The 22,933-nt window shown below is 41.5% G+C and overlaps 1 long non-coding RNA gene and 1 gene segment (V, D, J or C); one reads left to right on the forward strand and one right to left on the reverse strand.

Moving 5' to 3' along the window:
• LOC116526992 overlaps positions 1–427 on the forward strand; it is a 14,415-nt gene extending 13,988 nt beyond the window's left edge. The window contains exon 2 of the long non-coding RNA XR_004258334.1: positions 292–427. This is a non-coding gene — a long non-coding RNA (uncharacterized LOC116526992). The remainder of the gene's footprint in view (positions 1–291) is intronic.
• Positions 269–22,467, reverse strand: LOC116526982. The segment is given in 2 exon segments: positions 269–587; positions 22,364–22,467. Coding segments are annotated over 2 exon segments (366 nt in total).
• Positions 22,468–22,933: the final 466 nt, after the last annotated feature.

The raw sequence follows: 22,933 nt of genomic DNA on the forward strand, positions 1-22,933 counted from the left end.
CTGACAACTGTAACTCAGACTCCTCAGGTGTGATCATTTTTGTTCTTTGTGAAATCAGAAGAGGCTTTGCCAAGTCCGTGCTGCTGGGGATGAGGAGAAGGAAAGACAGTTAAGGTATATAAGAAGCTTGATTGCACATTCTACAAAAACTTTCCAGTGACCTTCAAAGTGTAGATGCAATTTGGGAAATGTTCTCAGCAGATAGAGACAGCAGGAGGAGCAGTTAGGGCGGCGCAGACTCACACATCTGTTTCCCTATGGGGTTTTTGTTATGATTTATAACACTGTGAGAGGGTAACCATAATCCTGTTGACAGTAATAAGTTGCAACATCTTCAGGCTGCAGGCTGCTGATGGTGAGAGTGAAATCTGTCCCAGATCCACTGCCACTGAACCGAGATGGGACCCCTGTCTGCAAACTGGATGCAGCATAGATCAGAAGCACAGGGGCTTTCCCTGGCTTCTGCTGATACCATTCTAACTCATTGCTAATGCTCTGACTCGCTCGGCAAGTGATGGTGACTCTGTCTCCTACAGATGCAGACAGGGAGGATGGAGACTGAGTCATCTGGATGTCACATCTGGCACCTGAGATTGGAAACATAAACACAAACATCCACATAATTAATCATGTAATAAGAAGTCCTCCCTGAAAATCCAGCCACTATTGAGCACACTGGCTGAGTAAATTCCCAGTGTTCTCCTTCCTTACCTGGGAGCCAGAGCAACAGGAGCCCAAGGAGCTGAGGGGGAACCTTCATGTCCATGCTGTGTCCTGACTGAGACTGACTCCTGCACAGGGTGTGACCAGCCTATTAAGAAGACTTCAGGGTAGGAGCTGTGCTCTGGGACATGCAAATCAGCAGAGGACGCGGCAGGCTGGGCACAGCTATAGGGCTGGCTCATCTCAGTAACTCAGCACAGGGGCAGTGTCCCTGGGGTCTCAGGTAAAACCAGAGCAACACAGATTTGTCTTCAATGTGTTTCTTCCTGGGGGCCATTTTGTATCAAAGAACATTTTTTGATAATTGTCACAATTTGAAATATTGCCGAGTAATTGAGAGAATAATGTGTTCTATTAGTGTATGGGGATTATTTAGGAGAATACTCTTCTCTGTAGGAAAGTCAAAGTATAGGCTTTAAGGGTGGAATCAGCAGGTCTTCAGAATACTCTGAATGGGAAGGGAGTACTTTGTGCTATACTTACAACATTTCTGTGACTGTGAAATTGTTCCTTCTTTTTTAAAAAAAAAGGCAAATATTTATTGAGATAATGCTAAATACGTTTATAGGTATTTTATAATAACCTTAAGTCATTCTTATAATCAGTACAAGGTTAAGCAATTCACTGCAGGTGCACAAAGATGGTAGCATAAGTCCTCAAAGCATGTGTCACTCACATATCCATATTTACGCAAACTTACCAGAGATTATATGAGCTCCATCTTATTTTTGGTTTGGGGATCTCTGTATTCTACCTCCTTTTCTGTCATTGGGTATTTTTCCCAGGGTTCATCAGCAGAAAGTGTTGACTAGTGATCTGATTACTTAAAAAAAAAAAGTTACCTGTTTCTTCCTCCGGTTATAGGAGCATGGATTAAGATAAACTTGAAATTACCTAAGGATCAATTGTCTCTAAAGTAAGATCAATATTATATCCCATGAGTAATGCTCTGAGCTGTACTGCCCAACAGTATATTCCTGGGGGCTCTGGAGTAGCTCCTTTGGAATCTGGATTTCTGGAGAGCACATAAGGGAGAGAACTTGGGAAAGATCAGGACAGTGAGTCCTCTCTCCTAGTGAGGGCAACTGCTGCTCAGGGCATGGCCCTGCCTTGCACTGTCAATGCTGCTTTCCTCTTTTACTCTTTAGCAGTAAGTGGGGACATTCTGACCAAGATGCCAGCCTCCTGTCTGACATCTGGGACAGAGAGTCTCCATCTCCAATTAAGCAAATGTCCATGGTTATGGAGAAATCACTTGCAGTTGGATAAAACTGGACACAGATTTGTACCCGTTATATCTCACATCATCTCAGGCTGGTTCGGCAGCAGAGGAAGTGTATCCACCTACATCAGCATCAGTGAGCTGCAGCCTGAGGTTCTGGGGAGTATTACTGATTCCGGACTAGAAGTGACCAAGTCACTCTGGTGTAGCATCTGCTCACACCCTCCTGCTGGGGGTGGGGGTATCTGAATTTTAAAGAAACTTGCTTGTGTATGGTAAAAAGTGAAGGTTTGATTTTGCCCTCTAAAGGGTTGCTTAAAATGAATGGACAAAAGACAAATAGTAGAAGGAAAATGCAAACAAATTTATTTACCATGCAGAAAAAATATCACAGGGGAGAGAGTACCGAGATAAACAAGTGAGGTCCAGGTACAGTAATTATATACCCTTTATAGGGGAGAGGGAGATGGGAACTGTAGGCAAACTAGGGAGAGTCAGTGACATAAAATAAAATAAATGGGTCCACAAAATAATAGATAATAGCCTGTCTGGATGACATCAACTTCCAATCTCTTTTAACTCCTAGTGCATGTTAATGTTTCCTCATAGATCAACATTTCCAGGGAGCATTTTCATGACAATTGGCTTCCTTCTGGAGAAACTGATTTAGGAAAAGAGCCTTTGTTCAATTGATATTTTCTAAATGCTTTCAGTTTGAAATAATCCCCACACAAATGCAGCAAATCTTGAGATGTTATTTCCCAGATTTCTTCACTTGCAACTGACCTGCCAGGAAGCAGCATTTCAGAGAGATGCATCTCCAGGTGGAAAGTGCAGGTGCTGTTTTCTGGATGGACGCATCAGTCCATGTTTGCACCCAGGCTTTCCCCTTAACTGTGCTTCTGCTGATTCCACGTGACCATCTTTGCCCCTCACTGCTCTCTCTGAGAAAGGCAGCTCTGACTGTACGCATGGCAAACCACAGGACTGGGAATAAGCCTTCTCTCGGTCAGCACTATGGTTTCACTGTGTCCCCTCAAATCCATCTGCTGTTAACTTAATCCCCAATGCAACAGGATTGAGAGGTGGGGCCTAATGGAAAGTGTGTAATCATGAGAGCTCTGCCTTTATGAATAGATTAATGCCACTATAAGCAGTGCTTATTTTAGCTCACTCAGTGCGGTAAAGCCAATTATCCACACTGGGTTTGCAGCAGGAAAATGGAAGGCATTTATTTGCAGAGTATCAAGCAAAGAGGACCAGGTAGCTAATGCTTAAATATTGACCTGCCTGATGGCTTACAGATAAGGGTTTTTTAAAGCAGGAATAAACTTTAGGAAATCAGAAGTTACAGGCAAAATTATAAATCAATACATAGAGGTTACATATTGGTTTTGGCCTAAGGGAGCAGGATATCATGAAGCAGTGAGATATCTTACAAGATATTGGTGGATTCAAAAATTTTCTGATGTGCAATTGGATTAGGAAGAGAAGCTTTGTTTAAAAATTGGAGTCAGCATTAAAGAATACTCACTCTGGCCCATGGATGTGACTTTCTCAAGGCCCTTCAGGTAGAAATTTAGAACACAGGACCAGGGTCATAGTTCAGTCTGCGGTTCCCCCTTTTCTGAGATCCATGTGCTGGTAGATCTATTTGGAGGTGTTTCTCGATTTCTGAAAAACAACTCAGAGACATATGCTAAGATGTATTCTTTAGTTTATATAGAGGAACCAAACATCCCATGATTTTATCTTCTTTTGCTGTTATTCTGGGCTACGATTACCTCCTTGTTTCTCATGTTTATTTGCTTCTCAAAACAAGGTAGGTGCCTGGAATTTCCTTTGAAGAGATCCAAGATTTTCCTTTATTTTTATGCTTGGGGATGATTCAATTGCCCGTAAGAAGAAATCCCTGGTCCGTCTCACTTGTTGAAGTTGGCCTTCTGTCTGTCTGTCTGTCTCTCTCTCTCTCTCTCTCTCTCTCTTTCTCTTCTGCTCTTCTGCTATTTATGCTAGGCCATGGCCTTCCTTCTCTTTGAAGGACACATTACTCAAGATTCTATTTTGAAAGCACAGATATCGGATGCTAAACTGCCAGTGTCTTCATCTTAGACTTCCTCCACAAATGTGAGAAAAAAAGTTCCTCTTCTTTTCTGAGTATCCAGTCTCAGTTATTTTGTTAAAATAGCACCAAGCAGATTAAGACAGACAGCCTTCAGTGGGTAATGACAAAGAGGAGGTGTATACATACCGCTACTCCCTCGCCTCTCAGGTGGAATAGCCCAGAGACATTTTCCCCATATCTCCACATGGGGTTGATCTTCAGTCACCCTAAGAGTTAGGTGGCTTGTTGAGGTGACTTTTTACTATCCATCTTCTGGTCCCTGCCTCACTTTCCTCCTTCCCTCCCATGTAAACATGCTGCCTGCACAGAAATTTTTCTTACCGGTGGACACAACCCAAGACAGAAAACAAATTCCTAGTGTTGAGAAGGCTGTATCTCGTGTGTGAATCCTTATCACTTCTCCCTTTTTGATGAGTAAAAAAATCAGGAAGCACTTAATTCCCTTTTGCCAATCTACCTTAGATTTAATTCATACAAAGAAAACCTAGGCAATACCATTCAGGACATAGGCATGGGCAAAGACTTCATGACTAAAACATCAAAAGCAATTGCAGCAAAAGCCAAAATTGACAAATGGAATCTAATTGAACTAAAGAGCTTCTGTTCAGCAAAAGAAACTATCATTAGGTTGAACAGGCAACCTACAGAATGGGAGAAAATTTTTGCAATCTATCCATCTGACAAACAGCTAATATCAAGAACCTATAATGAACTTAGACAAATTTACAAAAACCCACAAACAACCCCATTAAAAAGTGGGCAAAGTATATGAACAGACAGTTCTCCAAAGAAAACATTTATTAAGCCAACAAACATACAAAAAAATGCTCATCATCATTGGTCATTAGAGAAATGCAAATCAAAATCACAATGAGATACCATCTCATGCCAGCCACAATGGCGATCATTAAAAAGTCAGGGAACAACACATGCTGGGGAGGATGTGGAGAAATAGAAATGCTTTTGCAATGTTGGAAGGAATGTAAATTAGTTCAACCATTGTGGAAGACAGTGTGGCGATTCCTCAAGGAACTAGAACCAGAAATACCATTTGACCAGCAATCCCATTACTGGGTCTATCCTAAAAGGATTATAAATTATTCTACTATAAAGACACATGCACACTTATGTCTATTGCAGCACAATTTACAATAGCAAAGACTTTGAACCAACCCAAGTACCCATCAATGATAGACTAGATAAAGAAAGTGTGGCACATATACACCATGGAATGCTATGTAGACATAAAAAAGAATGAGTTCATGTCCTTGTAGGAACATGGATAAAGCTGAAAACCATCATCCTCAGCAAACTAACACAGGAATAGAACTCCAAACACCAGATGTTCTCACTTGTAATTGGGAGTTGAACAATGAGAATACGTGGACACAGGGAGGGGAACATCACACACTAGGGCTTGTTGGGGGTTGGGGCGCATGGGGAGAGAGATTAGGAGGAATACCTAATGCATGCAGGGCTTAAAACCTAGATGACTGGTTGATAGGTGCAGCTAATCACTATGGCACATGCATATCTATGTAACAAACCTGCACATTCAGCACATGTATCCCAGAACTTAGTTTAAAAAATTATGCAGTAATTCCTTTCTTCTGACTCACAAAATAAAGTTGAAAATTGTTACGTACAATGAAGACCACGTTAGAGGCAGTGGAGTAAATTTCCCCCACTCTTAAAAGCCACAGATTAGAGGATCCTCCAGTCCCAAATTATTTCTTGCTCTCTTGCCCCATAAATCAGTCCTGTGAGTTTTCATTCAGCTTTGGGGTTGGACAATTGTGCAGATGATAAGAGAGGGGCAAATATGGCTCCCCGCCCCAAAGATATTCTTGTCCTAATATCAGAAATCTAGGAATGGTACCTTATATGTCAAGGAAATTGGCAGATGTTAACAAATTTGAGGTCAGGAGTGTATCCTGAATTCTCTGGATCAGATCAATGTAATCACAAGGTATCACAAGGTTTTCTATAATAGGGAATGCGAGAGGGTCAGAGTCAGACAGGAGGTAGAACAATGGAGAGGGATGCTGGGGTAAGACAGGATGGGGCTATGGAGCTGGGAATGTGAGGGCATCTTGAAGATGAAAGCATGGTATCTGATCCTCTCCCCTGGAGCCTCCAGAGAGAATACAGCCGTACTCACTCTGTGATTTTAGTCAGCGAGGCTTCTGACCTCCAGAACTATAGAATAATATGTTTGTGTTGTGTGAAGCCAGTCTCAGAGTACAGAGCTCAGAACAGATTTTCACCACAGTTCAGCACTGCCGCAGCTCCTCTCTGGTGTTCCAGGTCACGCATGAGACCCTGTTCTAGCTTTAGTGCTCCCTGTGGACAGTGAGACACCATCACCCTTCCATTCCCAGTATTACTTCATGGCACTCTCTTTTTCTTTGTGGGATTTGCTTGCCATCTAGGGGCAGGTGCTTCACATAGCAACATATACGATTTTTTATTTTGTAATAGTAAAAACTAATTCATTCATTTACATAAATGATATAAAACAGAATACATTGAATATCTTAAAAATGAAAGGCGAATTAAAGAGCTTAAAAAGTGTCTGAAGAGATAAATACGACAGATTCCTTTCAGAGGAAGCATGTTAGTCACAGATTAAAGTCTTTTACAGACAACTTTTGAGCAGTAAATATTAATAAAAAATGACGACTTCAAATAGGCTGCCAAAATATGACTGTATATTCCAAGTTATTTCCAAATAATGTGTAAACACATTTTCAAATTAAAACAAACAAAAATGAGTTTATCATGAGATTCGCACAGCAAAAAATTTCACAAATGTGTCCTTTATGCAAAAGAACATTTATCCCTGATGAAAAGCTCGAGTTTCTTTGATCATAGTGGAGAACAGCTTCCTCTTCACTATGTTCCACTCTTGCTGCTGGGGATGGGTGTCAGGGAAGCAACTGTGAGGAAGGTGGAAGGCTGTGCTCTGCGGGTGGTCATGCCTCCTGCCCACCTGAGTGATCTCATGGAGCACAGCCACCACACCGCCAAAGCCACCTGCTTGTTTCTAACCTGCATAGCTCAGACACAGAAACCTTGTCATATGTAGTCCACCATACTTTGAGGCTTCTTCGTAATTGGCAATTTGATTGTCTTCTGATTCTGCTTGGTATCCACTTTCAGTTTTTGGAATTGTTTATTTTTCACCACTTTGATTTCAGAGTACAGCCCCTTTGGGATGTCAGCATCATGTAGATTTTAAGCTTGTTCATGTTTTTAGTGTGTCCAACCATGTTGAACAGGTTTAGTCCAGATAGCTGAATCCCACATTGCTATGGATGAGATGGAGTCACAGAGCCCGGTTCTCCACCTGGACCTCATTTGTCAATTTTTCTGATTAAAAGTGAACATTTTCTTGGATGAGAATTGAGACCAAACCAGCAGCATGGGGAGCTTCCCTCTATGTTAACTCCAGGTCCTCTGGATTGAATTTCTGACTCCCACGCACCTCGTATTGGTGCTGGCTGCATTATCTCACTAATTACAAACTTTCACTCACTCACTAGAACATACATTCGTAAATGAATGTTCTATACACAGGGGCCTCCGAGCGGACTCTTTGAATGTGTGTTGTTTCTGAGAAAAAAAAATATTCCTAATCTTTGGGAGAAACATGCTTGTTTACAGGCCTCACCTTTCTGGTTCTTCAAGATCCTATTCTAGATCTTCCTCATCTGAATCTGTTTCCAAATTTTTTAATTATTGTTTTTCTTTTTCATGGAAAAGTAGAAAAAATATATAATGTACACACTCAGATATGAGATTAGTGGACACTTGTGTTGGTATGAAGGCTTTCCCACATGCATGTTAATCTTCCTGCGGAGCCCACGTCACCCACAGTTAAACTGCACGAGATGAAACAATGATTCCATTGCCTCTCTGAACATTCTGTGTTTTATATGTTTTTTATTTTCCCTAAGATATCCTGTCAGTTCTCAATGCCCAGGAAAGGAGTCCTGTTTTTAAAATAAGGTCTCCATAAAAGCCATAAATTCTTCAATTGTTAAGTTGTGATTCTGACCACAAATTGGAATTTTTATTTCAAACAAATTTCCTTTATTGTATCTTGAAACTATATGGCAGCTTAAAGAGGTTGCTCTTGTTTCAGAGCATACTCAAGAATATTATTTCGCAGCAAATATTTTCTTTTTTACTTAATCAACAAGATTCTTCTCTTTCTTTTGCCTTAGATATTTTTTTGGTGCAATCAGTGGTCTTGACTGAGCAGGTTAAATGAATTCTTCTATTTCATTTCCAATTTCTTCAAGGGCTGCTATATTCCATGCTATGTGAAAACCATATGGTCTCTGGGTTTTAGAGTTGGCTAATTTCCAAAGCAAGAATAGAAAAGATGAATAAAATCTGCCTAAATAAGTAATTACCATGTCATTATAGACTCCAGATAATTGTAAACTTTATAATTTCATCCAATGATTGTTTCAGAGGGCTCAAAAATATTTATTTTGTTCCATTCTTACTTTGTCTTTTATTATTTGTTAATATGGTTTGGCTCTGTGTCTGCACCCAAATAATCTCTCCTTGACTGTAATCCCCATAATCCCCACCTTCAAGGGAGGGGCCATGTGGAGGTAACCAAATCATGGAGGTGCTTTTCCCCATGTTGTATAAGGGGTTTCCCCCTTTGCTCGGACTCATCCTTACTCCTGCTACCCTGTGAAGAGATGCCTTCTGCCAGGACTGTAAGTTTCTTGAAGCTTCCCCAGCCCTGTAGAACTGTGAATCTATTAAACCTCTTTTCTTTATAAATTACCAATTATTTATTTCTTCACAGCAATGTGAGAATGAACTGATACAGTAAATTGATACTGAGGCAGTGAGGCCCAATGATGATTGGTAACCAGCTACTTAAAAGTCAGTGTATTACATCAAGTTTTATTGTGTTTGTGGATCCATTTTAATATTAACTTGACTGTTCAAGGCAGGGCTCAGCTGGGTGGTTCTGCTGCAGGGAACTGAGCTTGTCTCTACCTATAAACTGTATTGGTCTGAGGTCAGCGCTAAAGGGCAGTATCTACCCAGGCACCACATTCTAATGAAAGCTGCAGGAGTGAGCAATCTCCCCAAACCAAGTTGAACTGGTGAATGAAGTCTAATAATCTTGAACACAGATATATACAATTTTAAGTTATTCTTTCACCTTGGTAATTATTAAGTTTTCTACAAACTTTTGCTCCATTTAAACATAAAAGTTTTTTATTATTCCATGGATAGATAAATAATGTTTCTCTACCTTTACAATCTTCCAATTGTTTTCAAATGTCATGTTGCATTGATTAGAAAATAAAGCTAGGTATAGTGGCAACATGTGGCTTTCCATTAATTTTTTTAATAGCCTCATTGTGATGATAATATACAGAGTTTTGCTCTTGTTGCCCCGGCTGGAGGGCAGTGGTGTCATCTTGGATCACTGTAACCTCCACCTCCTGGATTCAAGTGATTCTCCTGCCTTAGCCTCCCAAGTAGCTGGGATTACAGGCGCCTATCACCATGATATCTCTTTAGCTGAAATAAATATCACATAGAACATAGCTTCTTAAACCTTTTATAGATCACCTGTTACCAACTACCATTGTTAAATGAAGATTTTCATTAAGCAAACTGAAGGTTGTTCTGCTATGTAGCATGTGTATCATGCTCTCAGTGAGCTAATGATGCTGCTGGATTCTGGATACATGTTGAGTAGCCAAGAATTTTCATAATTAAAAAAATGCTACACCAATGTTTAGGTTATTCTGTTGTTTCTGTTTTTATCAAGAAAGGTTTTACATTTGTTTGTAAAATGATTGTTATATATGCCATATCTAATTTTTAAGCTGTGTCTATGACTTAATAAAGTTGTCTTGCTGTGTGACAAGTGAAAGTACATTCAAACATATTCTGAGGCCATCTGTAACTGGCAAAATTTTTCACTATTTTGTGAAAATACTGACCACGTTGGACTCTCAGCTGTCAGTTTCTCATCATGACCATCACTTCTGAAAGCACATTCTTCAGAACCACCTTTCCCTTTATACTTTCCTGTTAGAGTTGTTCAGTGAGGGGTCCTTTCATAACATTTGAAAGTCAACTTCGTTGAGAACTAGAGAATTATCTAGAGAGATGCTGCAGGAGGCTGACAGCATCAGCACCAACATTCTGGTTTTCTCAGAAAGATCCAAGGATCATATGGCTAGGCAGCCCACACCTACAGGGGAGGGTGCACCCTCATTTCTGGAGGAGCACCAGAGAATCCTGGCTCTAGTGGCTGCCTCCCTAATTAACATCAACCAGGCTTTGAAAAGTTATAGTTTAGACACTAATTCTATAACAATTACTTCATGGAACAGCTAGAGTGGCTTCTCTTTTGCTATTAGAATTCCAATTATCTCATCACAGACAACTGTCAGGTAGTCAAATCTCTTTATTAAATCAAGACTGGTATTTCATGTTTGTGCTGCTGGGGATGAGGAGGAAAGAGAGTAGATGCAAAGGAGCTGTCTCAGCACAATCTACCAAAATTTTTCCATGACCCTCAAAACGTGGCTGCAATTTTCATGATTTCCCTTACAATACTGATTTACAGTTACATATATTCTTGAGTTTTGATTTATATCATGAAAATTAAACTTTCTAAAATGAACTCATTATTTACCAGCCAGCAGGGAACTCTTTATTTTCAAGATCTTAGTTAGAACATGACCATCTTAGTGGTCATGTTCCTTGGAGGGGAATCCTGATTGTTGATAAGACAAAAATATTAATCCTCTTTCCTGGAGCATAGACTGTGTGCCTGCAACACATGGTTGAAAAAAACATAGGAAACTTTGGAGGCCTTAGAACTCACCCACCCACCCCATTTGCAGACATCATTTTAATCCTGTTTTTACCCAGGGACCCAGAGTTTCAGAAGCTCTGCTTAACTGTTGTGATTTGACTAGGACTGAGTGACATGACCTCAGGTATTCTTGTCCAGGGACTTCTCTAAACCTTTGATGATCACAGACCTAAATACCTACGACATTACTTTCCTGTGAGACTCCCAGTGGCACAGGCTTCACCTAGGAAACCAGGTGGCAATGCCTTCAACTCTGTGGTTCTTCACAGAAACATATTTGGCCCCTTTTGGAATCCATATCATCAACTGCCATGCCCACCACCAACCACACCCCACTCCCCATAAGCCAAAGGCAGTTTAATTGAACAACAGCTGACCTCCCCTGTGTTCTCTTCATGCTCCCGTTTCTGCAGCCTGCCCAATCTCAAATTCCGAAAGTTGGAAAATAAAAAAGTCTACATCATCCTGTATTTTCTCCGTGATCTGTGGTAAACACTACACCTTTAGTGTACTGCACCTTCCAGTATACACATTTTATTTTTAAAACCAACTTTTGAAATTTTAAGAACTCCCTTTTTCTATCAGCAAGAGGTAATTGTAATCAAAGAGTTTTAGTACTAGAATCTTGTGTCTGCTATGAAATTACAAAATCTTTTTGACACTCACAACCAAGATGTTACTGGTTGTCCTCAGCCAGCTCCCCCTGAGGAGAACTAGTGGAGAATTCTGTCTCTACTGTCTCATGGTGTGGAGAACAGAGATATATAGAAGCAACAGGAATTTAAAAAGCGAGAAAATACAGATTTTACATATAACCAAATATTTTCTTTAAAATGTACCCAAAACTGTTAAACCCTAAGACATATTCAACATATTTTGCCAGAAATGATCAATTATCTGGCTGTTTTGCTCAATGTATTTAAACAAATGTAGGCAAGGAAGGAGGATTAAGATGAGCTGAGTTCTCCTTTTCCTTTCATCCCAATTTTTTATTCACAGGGGTTTAGTACCTCTTCATTCTCCTGTTGTTTATGAGAGTCAAGACTGTGGCAGGTGACAGGAACATAAACAGGGGTGCTGACCCAGTGCAATGGCTCACACCCCTCAAGTTGGGAGGCCCCATCAGATGGTTGGCTTGAGCTCATGAGTTTGAGAACATGCTGGGCAATGTGGTAAATCACTGGCTCTACAGAAAAATACAAAAATTAGTCATGCTTAGTGGCATGCACCTGTCATCACAGGCAGAGTCCTCAGCAGCAAACTCTGCCATGGCATCTTCAACAGTCTCTTCTTCTGCAGACTCAGAGACCCTGCTGAGCTGCTCCCTCAACAAGTAGTGCATGTGAACAGCTGGGACACCCCAGCAGGGAGATTTCTGTTTGGGACTGTACCACTGTAGGAGGAAGCTGTGTAACTTCCATGTAGTCATAAATCCCAACATCCTCAGTCTCCACCTGGCTTATTTGCAGTGTAAAATCAGTGCCTGACCCACTGCCACTGAACCTGTCTGAAACTCCAGAGACCAGGTTGGAAACCTCGTAGATCAGGAGCTGTGGAGACTGGCCTGGCTTCTGCAGGTGCCAATATAAATAGGTGTTTCCATCACTATGCAGGAGACTCTAATTAGATCTGCAGGAGATGGAGGCCAGCTCTCCAGGGGTGACAAGCAGGGAGAGTGGAGTCTGGGTCATCACAATATCCTCACCAAATCCTGAAATAATAACAGAGAAGTGCAAGGTTATACAGACACATTTTGAGCAACTTTCATGATTTCCCTTAAGATATTATTTACAGTTACATATTTTTCAAGTTTTGATTTGTATCATAAAATGTAAACTTTCTAAAATGAACCCATTATTTACTAGCCAGCAGGGAACTTTTTAAAGATCTTAATCAGAGCACTGGTCACTGTCCTGAAAGATAATTCCTGATTATTCCTGAGACAAAAATATGAATTCTCTTTCCTGACAGATAGATCATGTGGCAGTAACACATGGTTGAAATAAATATGCGAAGATGTGGAGCCCCCAGAGCTCACCGTCCCACCCCATTTTCCCACCTCATTTTCCCACATCATTTAAATTCTGTTCTTACCAGGGACCCAGAGCATTAGCACCCCAAGGAGCTGAGCAGGAAGCCCCATTGTGAGAAGGTGACCTAAGGAGTCCTGATCAGTCAAGGCAAAGGTAGACCTGAGCTTTTATCTCAGACTCAAAGGGAAGATCCTCTCTAGGGGACAATATGCAAATCCCCTGGTGGGTACAGTGGGGTGGAAAAGTTTGATGGGGGCTACATATTATACCCCAGAGAATACAGATTTGGCCCACCAGGTGACATCAAATTCTGCCAGTTGTGAGTGGAGCCCAGGGTAGAAAAGGGCTCTGCAGCAGGTCCAGGTTGCAGTGCAAACAGCCCTGCCCCTTAGGCCAGTGCAGATACAGATGACTTGAACAATGCTGTCAACCATCTGGACAAGGTTGATGCTTGGAGAACATGCCACCAAACCACAACAGATTCCATGGCCTTTTCAAAATATTTGCTAATGATACATTATATTTTTGGCCACAAGATATTTCAATAAAATTAAGCTGATTAAATAATAGAAAATAAATTATTCGTAACTGAGGGAATTGTGTTAGAAATCAGAAACAGAAAGTTATCAGAAGACAGTTGGTGGGGGAGGGAGGAAGGATGAAAAATTACCTCTTGGGCACAAGGTACACTATTTGGGTGATGGGTAACTAAATCCCAAAGTTCACTACTATACAATTTATCACTGTAACCAAAAAACGCTCTTACCCATAAAGCCACAGACATACAAAAATTATTCTTTATAAAATTTGTCAATAAGATTCCAAATATTCTGATACTAAGTAAAGTACTACTAAATATATTTTGGGGCAAAGAAACAACCAAAATGTTCCCAGTTACAAAGTATTTTGAGCTGAAAGTAAACATCACATATCCAAATTTATGAGATGCAAAAAAGTATTAATTTATAGGAATATGAATGCATTTCAGCAAGGAAGTTTTCACATCAATCACAGGAAATGTAATTCTGAGAACTGGGAAAAACAGAACAAATGATATTCAAAAAAAGGGTCTGTCTTTTATTCTTCTAAATGTGAGGATGTGACAAGCACACATCTAGTATTCCACTATTAGAATCATATCAGTCTCCAGATGAAAACAGATCATTAGCAGCTTCACAAGAAGAAAGTCTTAGAGTGGATAGGCAGAGTGAGTAACTGCTCAGAGAGGGTGAGGAGTCATGGAAAGTCAAAATAGGAATCCTTTGTAATATTATTATGAGCTGCACACACATGAGACTATTGGGAGTGCTCACTTGCTCATAAGCCAAATATCATGCAGTGCAGGCTGCTTCCCATCCTCCTGTTGGTTGGTGAGAATGGGGTCACTTGGCAAATGCATGGAGAAGTGCCGTGAAGGTTATCAATGGCAGCTGATAACAGAACACTAGGGTTCCCTTACATTGACATGACTGACTGTCCCTGCAGCCATGAGGACAGACGGCAACTTTAGTGGCTGCTCCAGGAACCATGTGGCAGCCAAGAGAGTCTGTGGGCTTGAGTGTCCTAAGTGTGGAGAAAAGAGGAGGCCCTGTAAGGCATCCTTGAGGACCCTGGCCCTGTTCACATAGAAGACGAGCCTGTGACTGTGACTGATGCCTCATGGCCTCTTCCTTCCTCAACGGCTTTCCAGTCATCTCCCTCAGCCCACCTGACTCCCAATGCTGGACACCCATCCCCCGGCACCACAGCTGCTCCTGCCACACCAAGAGGCTGAACTTTCTTTGAGGTTTGTGCTTGGGGCCATTACCCTGTGCAGGGTCCCAGTGAAAGTCCTGTTTATGGAAAGATGTACAGCATCTCCAGGCTCCAAGGTGGTGTTTGTGATGGTGAAATCCCTAGAATTTGCTAGATGTGTTTTCTCTCTTGTGAATGCCTTCTGTAGACCTTCCATTCTTTGTTTTACAAACTCTTTTCTGTAACTATCTATTTTTGTTGTTGGACTTTTGGATGAGCCTGAGATGGCTTAAATGACAGAAGTAGTATTTATAATAGGAATCGGAATAAAGAACATTCAGCTACAAATATATCCTATTGAGTGCCATGGGGTAGGACTATGTTGTAACCCAATTCAAGGAAGCTAAAAATAATGAAAAACATGTCAGGAGCTGAGAAACAAAATAGCCATTTTAGAAAAGAACATAATCAGCATGAGCATTCTGAAAAATACACTATAGGAATTTCGTAATGCAATCGCAAATATTAATAGCACAATAGACCAAGGGGGGAAAAGAATATCAGAGCTTGAATACCAACTTTATAAGATAAGTACTCTTATCTAAAAAAAAATAAATAAAGTTACATTTCATGATACATCATGTGGTGAAAACCTCAGGATGGCCCTTGAAATCTGTAGAAATCCATTTCACTGTTGAGAAGTTCATTCATCAGAGGGCATGAGTAGTTTGCACAAAGTCAAATGGTCAGCAAATGTTGGAACTGGGATTTGGATCTAGGTGTGTAAATTAAGTCTGTTCCTTCCATGTGGGCAAGTCCAGTCCTCAGATGACCCCTTTGCCTATAAAATGAGAGAATAGACAAAACCCACATGCTGTGAAATTCACAAGTCTCTGCTGCCCATGCCACATATCATGTGACTCTAACATTAAAATCAGCCCCTTCTGCAGTTTCTTCTACAAAATGCAACTTTCTCCAAGACTTTAAATCTCTGAACAGCTTTGTTTCAGACTTGGGGCAGGGTCACATCTTTTCTTGTCCTGAACCCTTCCTCCTCTCTTCTATCCATTTCCATCTCTGACTCCATCCATCCCTGTTTCTTCCTAATTAGAGTGTGTCCTGCAAACCTAATTTGTCCTCCTACTATTAAACCCCACCCTCCCAGGAGCAATTGGATTTGACCCCTACGCTCCCAGATACCCACCATGTGCAAAACTTAATCAAGGGGTTTACTCAAGAGATTTTCTCTCTAAGCGGAATTCTGGTGGTAGATCTCCTTACAGTAAACTGTGCTGTCTCTTGTCCAAACTAAATCAAAGGCTAACAGAGGCTAAACAAAGTCTAACAAATTGAAGAAGTTTGGGAGATCGAGGGAAACATCCCCTCAGAGATGCAAATGTCATTTTTTTCACCTTGTGTGAATTTCCTGTAGCTGAAATCATCACATCCTTACTGGCTTGAAACAACATGAAGATATTCTTGCACAATTCTGGAAGGGAGAAATCTCACACAGGTCTCATTGGACTAAAATCAGGCTTTCCTGTGGACACCGTGGGGAAGAGCAGGTTTTCTTGCCCGATGTTGCTGTCTCTCCTTGGGCCCTGGTCATTTCCTCATATCACTCAGCCTCTCCCTCCATAGTCACATGTCCTCTCCAAATCTGACCCTTCTGCCTCCCTCTTATAGGATAATTATGATTACACAGAGCCCACAATATACTCCAAGATAGTCTTACCATCTCAAGACTCATTACATTTGCCCAAAGTCACATGGTCAGCAAGTGACATCATCATAGTGCCAAATTCCTTTTGCCATATTATCTAATTTTGTGGTTCCAGAGAGTAGGACATAAACATCTTTTTATTGGGGGGAAAGTACTTTACTCAGACTACCAATCCTCCTAATTATCGCCCCTGCCCTTCCCTAAGGAAGAATCCAAGTCACATGACTGGAAGAAGGAGAGAACAGGGACCAGCCATCAGCTTTTTTTTTTTCAATTTTTTGTTTTTTCTTTTTTCAAAATGGGTCTTAAAGCATAGCCATCAGCTTTATAAAGCGAGAGCTGGAGGGATCTGAGTCAGGGCCGGCTGATCTGGGGTTTCCTGGGCTGGAGGATTCTCTACTACTGCTGCTCTAATGTGGACCGCACAGTGTGGAGCTCTTTGTTAGAGACTCCTCTAATTTTGTGACCCAGAAGAAAGTAATTGCTACTTAACCAGAATCTATGAGAGACTGGTAAAATAAAATTAAATTTTTTTTACATTTTCTGAATTTCTCTACTCATTATAAGAGGAGAAGCAGCAACAATTTGACAACAGATGCCTCCACTAATGAGGATTTGCTTATAGTCTTAGGTTGAGTTCTAACGACAAAGATTTCCTTGTAAGCACACTAATTACAAGCTGCAGGAAACCCTGAGACTGAAGACACAAAGTGAGGCAGGGAAGAAATGATGGATGGTGAAAGGCCTGACAGGAAGCAACTACCCATGAGGGCCACAAGAGCTGAAGCCCACATGGAAACACAACAGAATGCCTCTGGGCTATTCCAACTGAGAGCTGAGGGAGCTGGGGTATTTATACACCTCACCCGATCTCACTGATTGAAGGCTGTTCTAGGGAATTCTCATTTCAGGTCCTGAAGTCTATCATACTTGCAGTCAGAGCTGCTTCCTCAGCTTCAGACACAACATGGCCATGGGGGGTCAGCAGAAGTAAAGTGAATGAAAAAGGTTATGGGTAAAGATGAAGACTGAAATATTCATGAAGAAAAGGTGAAGTTGTTAAATCTGGAACAGGTGCATGTGAGAGTTCTCTCTGGCATAACATACTGGCTGGTCAGTTGTAAGCAAATGCTATAGAATTCAGGCAGGTCTTCCAGGCAGAGCATCAGCAGCCCCAAATTTGGGCTTCTCAGACATGTCTTAAACCACATGATTGGCAATTATACCTTCTGTGGCAGATGCACTGTGAATTCTAGGGGAAGCCCAGATTATTCTTCTGTTCTAGTATTTGCATCTTTGACTACCATGCCCCAAAGCCTTTTATACGCTGTCATTTAGACTCCCATTTCCTGTATTTAGAAAAAAAATTCTACTTGAAATTCCAAGAGTGGCTTCGTTTTTTAAGATATTAATTGAAACTCACACCATAACCCAGAATCCTCTGGTGTAATAACCTCTTCTTAATGAAATCAGGACAGGCTTTTCCATGTTTGTGCTGCCGGGGATGAGAAGGAAAGACAATTAAGGTATAGAGGACGCCTTCCCTTCTAGCAAAACTTTCCAGTGACCTTCAAAGCTTGACTGTAATTTGAGAGTTGCTCTCAGCAGATGGGGGCACAGGAGAAGCAGCTGGGGCAGCCCAGCCTCACACATCTGCTTCACTGGGTGGTTATTGTTATGGCCTGCAACACTGTGGGAGGGTAACTGTCATCCTGGTGACAGTCATAAGTGGCAAAATCATCAGGCTGCAGGCTGCTGATGGTGAGAGTGAAATCTGTCCCAGATCCACTGCCACTGAACTGAGATGGGATTCCCGACTGCAATTTGGTTGCAGCATAGATCAAGAGCATAGGGGCTTTCCCTGGTTTCTGCTGATACCAGGGTAATTCATTGCTAATTCCCTGACTCGCCTGGCAAGTGACAGTAACTCTATCTCCTACAGATGCAGACAGGAAGGATGGAGACTGAGTCATCTGGATGTCACATCTAGCACCTCAGATTGAAAACATAAAAACAAACATCTACACAATCAGTCATGTTATAAGAAGCCCTCCCTGAAGAGATAGGTAGTGCTTAGCACACTGTCTGAGTAAATTCCTAATGTTCCCTTCCTTTCCTGGGAGCCAGAGCAGCAGGAGCCCCAGGAGCCAAGCAGAAACCCTCATGTCCATGCTGTGTCCCGACTGGGACTGACTTCTGCACAGAGTGTGACCAGCCTATTAAGAAGTCTTCAGGGCTGGGGGCTGTGCTCTGAGAACATGCAAATCAGCAGTGGATGAAGCTGACTGGGCATAGCTGCAGGGCTGGCTCATCTCCGTAACTCAGCACAGGGGCAGTGTCCCGAAGCTCCCAGGTCAAACCAGGGCAGCATAGATTTATCTGTAAATAATGTGTTTCTTCCTGGGGACCATTTTATAACAAAGCACGTCTTTTGATACTTCTCAAAATTTGAAATACTGCTGAGTACCTGATGAAATAATGTACTCCATTGGTGTATGGGGATTATTTGGGAAAATATTCTTCTCTGCAGGAAACTCATAGTAGAGTTCTAGAGCGTGTGATCATTAGGTATTCAATATGCTCTGAAAGGGAACAGGATACTTTGTGGTATATTTACAGCATTTTTTTAATATAAAAAATATAAATAATTTCCATGCTTGATCTTGATACAACAGTTTTGTGAGTGTGAAAGTGTTTCTTCACTTTTTTAAAAAAGGAAATTTCTCAAAATAATGCAAAATATATTTGCAAGTATTTTGGGATGACTTTAATCCATTATTATTATCACTATGTGTTCAAGCAATTCCCTGAAGATACATAAAGATGATACTCTGTCTCCTCAAAGTGTGTATGGCTCACAGATCTACCATTATTCAAACCTATGGACCTCTTTAATGCCAGGGATTTTATGGAATGTATCTTATTTTTGGTTTAGGGACCTCCATATTCTATTACCTTTTCTGTCATTGGTTATTTCTTCCCAGGATTCATCAGCATAAAGGGTTAACTAGTGATGCCAGATCTGATGATTAAAAAAATTAAAAAGTCACTTGTTTCTTCCTCCACTTATAAAAGCATGGATTAGGATAAACTTGAAATTATCCAGGGATTAATTGTCTTTATAATAAAAAAGAGCAAGATCATATCCCCTAAGTAATGCTCTGAGCTGCACTCCCCACCAGCATGTTCCTAGGAGCTTAGGAGCTGCTCCTGAAAAGCAGGTGAGGAGGAGACCTTGGGAAAGACCAGGACAGTGAATCCTCTCTTCTAGTGAGGGCAGCTGCTGCTCAAGGCATGTCCGTGCCTTGCACTATCAATGCCACCTTCCTCTTTTACTCTTCAGCAGTGAGGGAACGTCACCCTAACCCAGATGCCCGCCTCCCGTCTCACATCCAGGACAGAGTGTCTCCATCTCTTATCCAGAAAATGTCCATGTATATGGAGAAATCAGTTGGATTTGGACAAAACTGATCACAGATTTGCACCCATTATATCTCACATCTTTAGCAGGGACCAAGGCATCTCAGCCTGGTTCAGTAGCAGAGGAAGTGGACTGAAGAAAATCAGCATCAGTGGGCTGCAGTCTGGGGTTCTAGGGACTATTACTGATGCTTAACTAGGAGTGATCAAATCACTGTGGCAAAGCCTCTGCATACACCCTCCTGCTGCTTATCCAAGGGACTGAATTTTGAGGATCTTACTTGTTTAGAGGAAAAGAGGGAAACTTCCTATTTGTACTATAAAATAAATCGTAAAAACACAAATAATAGGAGAAGGAGGTAAGAAAAAAAATTCTTTAAAATGCAGAAGAAAAAAATCACAAGAGATTGGTTACCAAAATACCTAGTGAGGTCCAGATGGTTATATATCCTTCACAGAGGAGTGGAAAGAGGGGGGTACAGGGAACCCAGGGCAAATAAATGAATAAAATAAAATAAATGGGTCATCAAGAGAATATATATATTATATATAACATACATATATATATCTTGATGTATATATATGCATATAAATGGAAGTGTGATGGTTAATGCTGAGCGTCAACTTGATAGAATTGAAGGATACAAAGTATTGATCATGGGAGTGTCTGTGAGGGTGCTGCCAAAAGAGATAAACATTGGAGTCAGTGGGCTGGGGAAGGCAGATCCACCTTTAATCTGGTGGGCATAATCTAATCCACTACCAGCAAATATAAAGCAGGCAGAAAGTGAAAAGGAGAGACTGGCCTAGCCTCCCAGCCTACATCTTTCTCCAATTCTGGACACTTCCTGCCCTCAAACACCAGACTCCATGTTCTTCCATTTTGGGACTCGACTGACTCTCCTTGCTCTTTTTTCACATTTTTCTGCCTGCTTGTAGTCTAGCCGTGCTGGCAGTTGATTGGATTGTGTCCATCCAGATTAAGGGTGGGTCTGCCTTCCCCAGCCCACTGACTCAAATATTACTCTCCTTTAGCAACACCCTCGCAGACACAGCCAGGAACAATACTTACATCCTTCAATCTTAGCAGGTTGACACTCAGTATTAACTATCACAGAATTACAGGCTTGAACCATCACACACAATCTCATTGTATATTTCATACAATTTCCTGATTTTCCAATTTTATCTGTGACATAATAAAGTTTCCTTGCTGTGATCCCAAACTTGCTTGTAACACTTGAAAGCACATTTAAATGTATTCTGGGACAATTTTTAACTGGCAAACTTTTGAGACTTATGGAAAGAGTCTCCTTACTTGCCTGTCAGCTGTCAATTCCCCATCATTACTATCACTTTTGGAAGCACATTTCCCAAAACCCCTTTTCTCTCTCTGGTTTCTTTAGAGTTGCTCAATGAGGGGCCCTTCCATGAGATTTGGAAGTCAGAGTGCTGGATTCATGTACACTGACACCTGAAGTAAAACACGTGGAGTTAGGTGTGGATGGAAGAATCACCTAGAGAGGTGCTGCAGACAGCTGAGAGCATCAGCACCCCCGACCCTGGGTTTCGCAGACAGATCTGAGGATCATCACACAGGTACTCGGCACATACCAACAGAGGGAGCTGCACTCTGGCTTCTGGAGGAGCACCTGAGAATCCCCTATCTCTAGTACATGCTTCATGAATAACATACCGTAGGCTTCAAAAAAACTGTCTTTTAGACTCCAATTTATTCAACTTCAACAATTTCTCCTTGGAATACCGAGAGTAGCTACTCTTTTGCTGTATGAATTTCAATTATCTCATTATACAGACTTCTCAAGTGAATGTATCTCTTTTTTTATTGAATCAAGACAAGACAAGCACTGTCACATCTTTTCTGCTGGGGATGAGGGCGGAAGAGGCTTAGGGTTTAGAGAAGCCTCCATGACCCACTCTATGATAATCTCCCAATGACTTTCACAAAACCTGACTGAGTATGAGAAATGCTCTCAGCAGATAGAGCACCAGGAGAAGCATCTGGGGCAGCCCTGCCTCACACATCTGCTTCCTTGGGGGTTTATGTTATGACTTGTAACACTGTGGGAGGATTAATGTAATGCTGTTGACAGTAATAAGTGGCAACATCTTCAGGCTGCAGGCTGCTGATGGTGAGAGTGTATTCTGTCCCAGATCCACTGCCACTGAACCGAGAGGGAATCCCAGTTTGCAAACTAGATGCAGCATAGATCAGGAGCCTAGGAGTTTTCCCTGGTTTCTGCTGATACCAGGCTAAATAACTGCTAATGCCCTGACTTGCCCGGCAAGTGATGGTGACTCTGTCTCCTACAGATGCAGACAGAAAGGATGGAGACTGGGTCATCTGGATATCACATCTGGTACCTGAGATTGGAAACATAAAAACAAATATTCATACTATTAATCATGTTATCAGAGGACTTCCCTGTAGTTCCAGCAGTACTGAGCACACTGGGCTGAGTGACTTTCTAGTAACCTCCTTTCTTACCTGGGAGCCAGAGCAGCAGGAGCCCCAGGAGCTGAGCGGGGACCCTCATGTCCATGCTGTGTCCTGACTGGGACTGACTCCTGCACAGGGTGTGACCAGCCTATTAAGAAGTCTTCAGGGCAGGGGGCTGTGTTCTGGGACATGCAAATCAGCAGGGGATGGGGCGGGCTGGGCACAGCTGCAGGGCTGGCCTATCTCAGTAACTCAGCACAGGGGCAGTGTCCCCTGGGTCCCAGGTCAGATCAGGGCAGCACAGACTTACCTTGAGAAAATATACTTTTCTCTGGTGGCCATATGGTTACAGAACATATTTTTGGAGTGAAAGTTCAAAATTTTAAATTAACCTAAGGCTAGATTAAATAATGTATTTTATACTTGTATTAGGTATAGGAAAGCATCATTTTTGGCAGAAAATTCATAATAAAGTTGTAGAATGTGGGGCTGTCATAAATTTCAGTTTCTCTCTAAGGAATCTGATGACTCTGTGTTTACTGCTGTATAACAACGTCTCTCTCAAATGAATTTGATGAGTGCAAAAGTATTTAGTGCTATACTAACAATGTCTGTCAG

This window comes from Sapajus apella, unplaced genomic scaffold (genome assembly GCF_009761245.1).
Source record: "Sapajus apella isolate SASKATOON/1434 unplaced genomic scaffold, GSC_monkey_1.0 scaffold52, whole genome shotgun sequence".
Taxonomy (NCBI): Eukaryota; Metazoa; Chordata; class Mammalia; order Primates; family Cebidae; genus Sapajus; species Sapajus apella.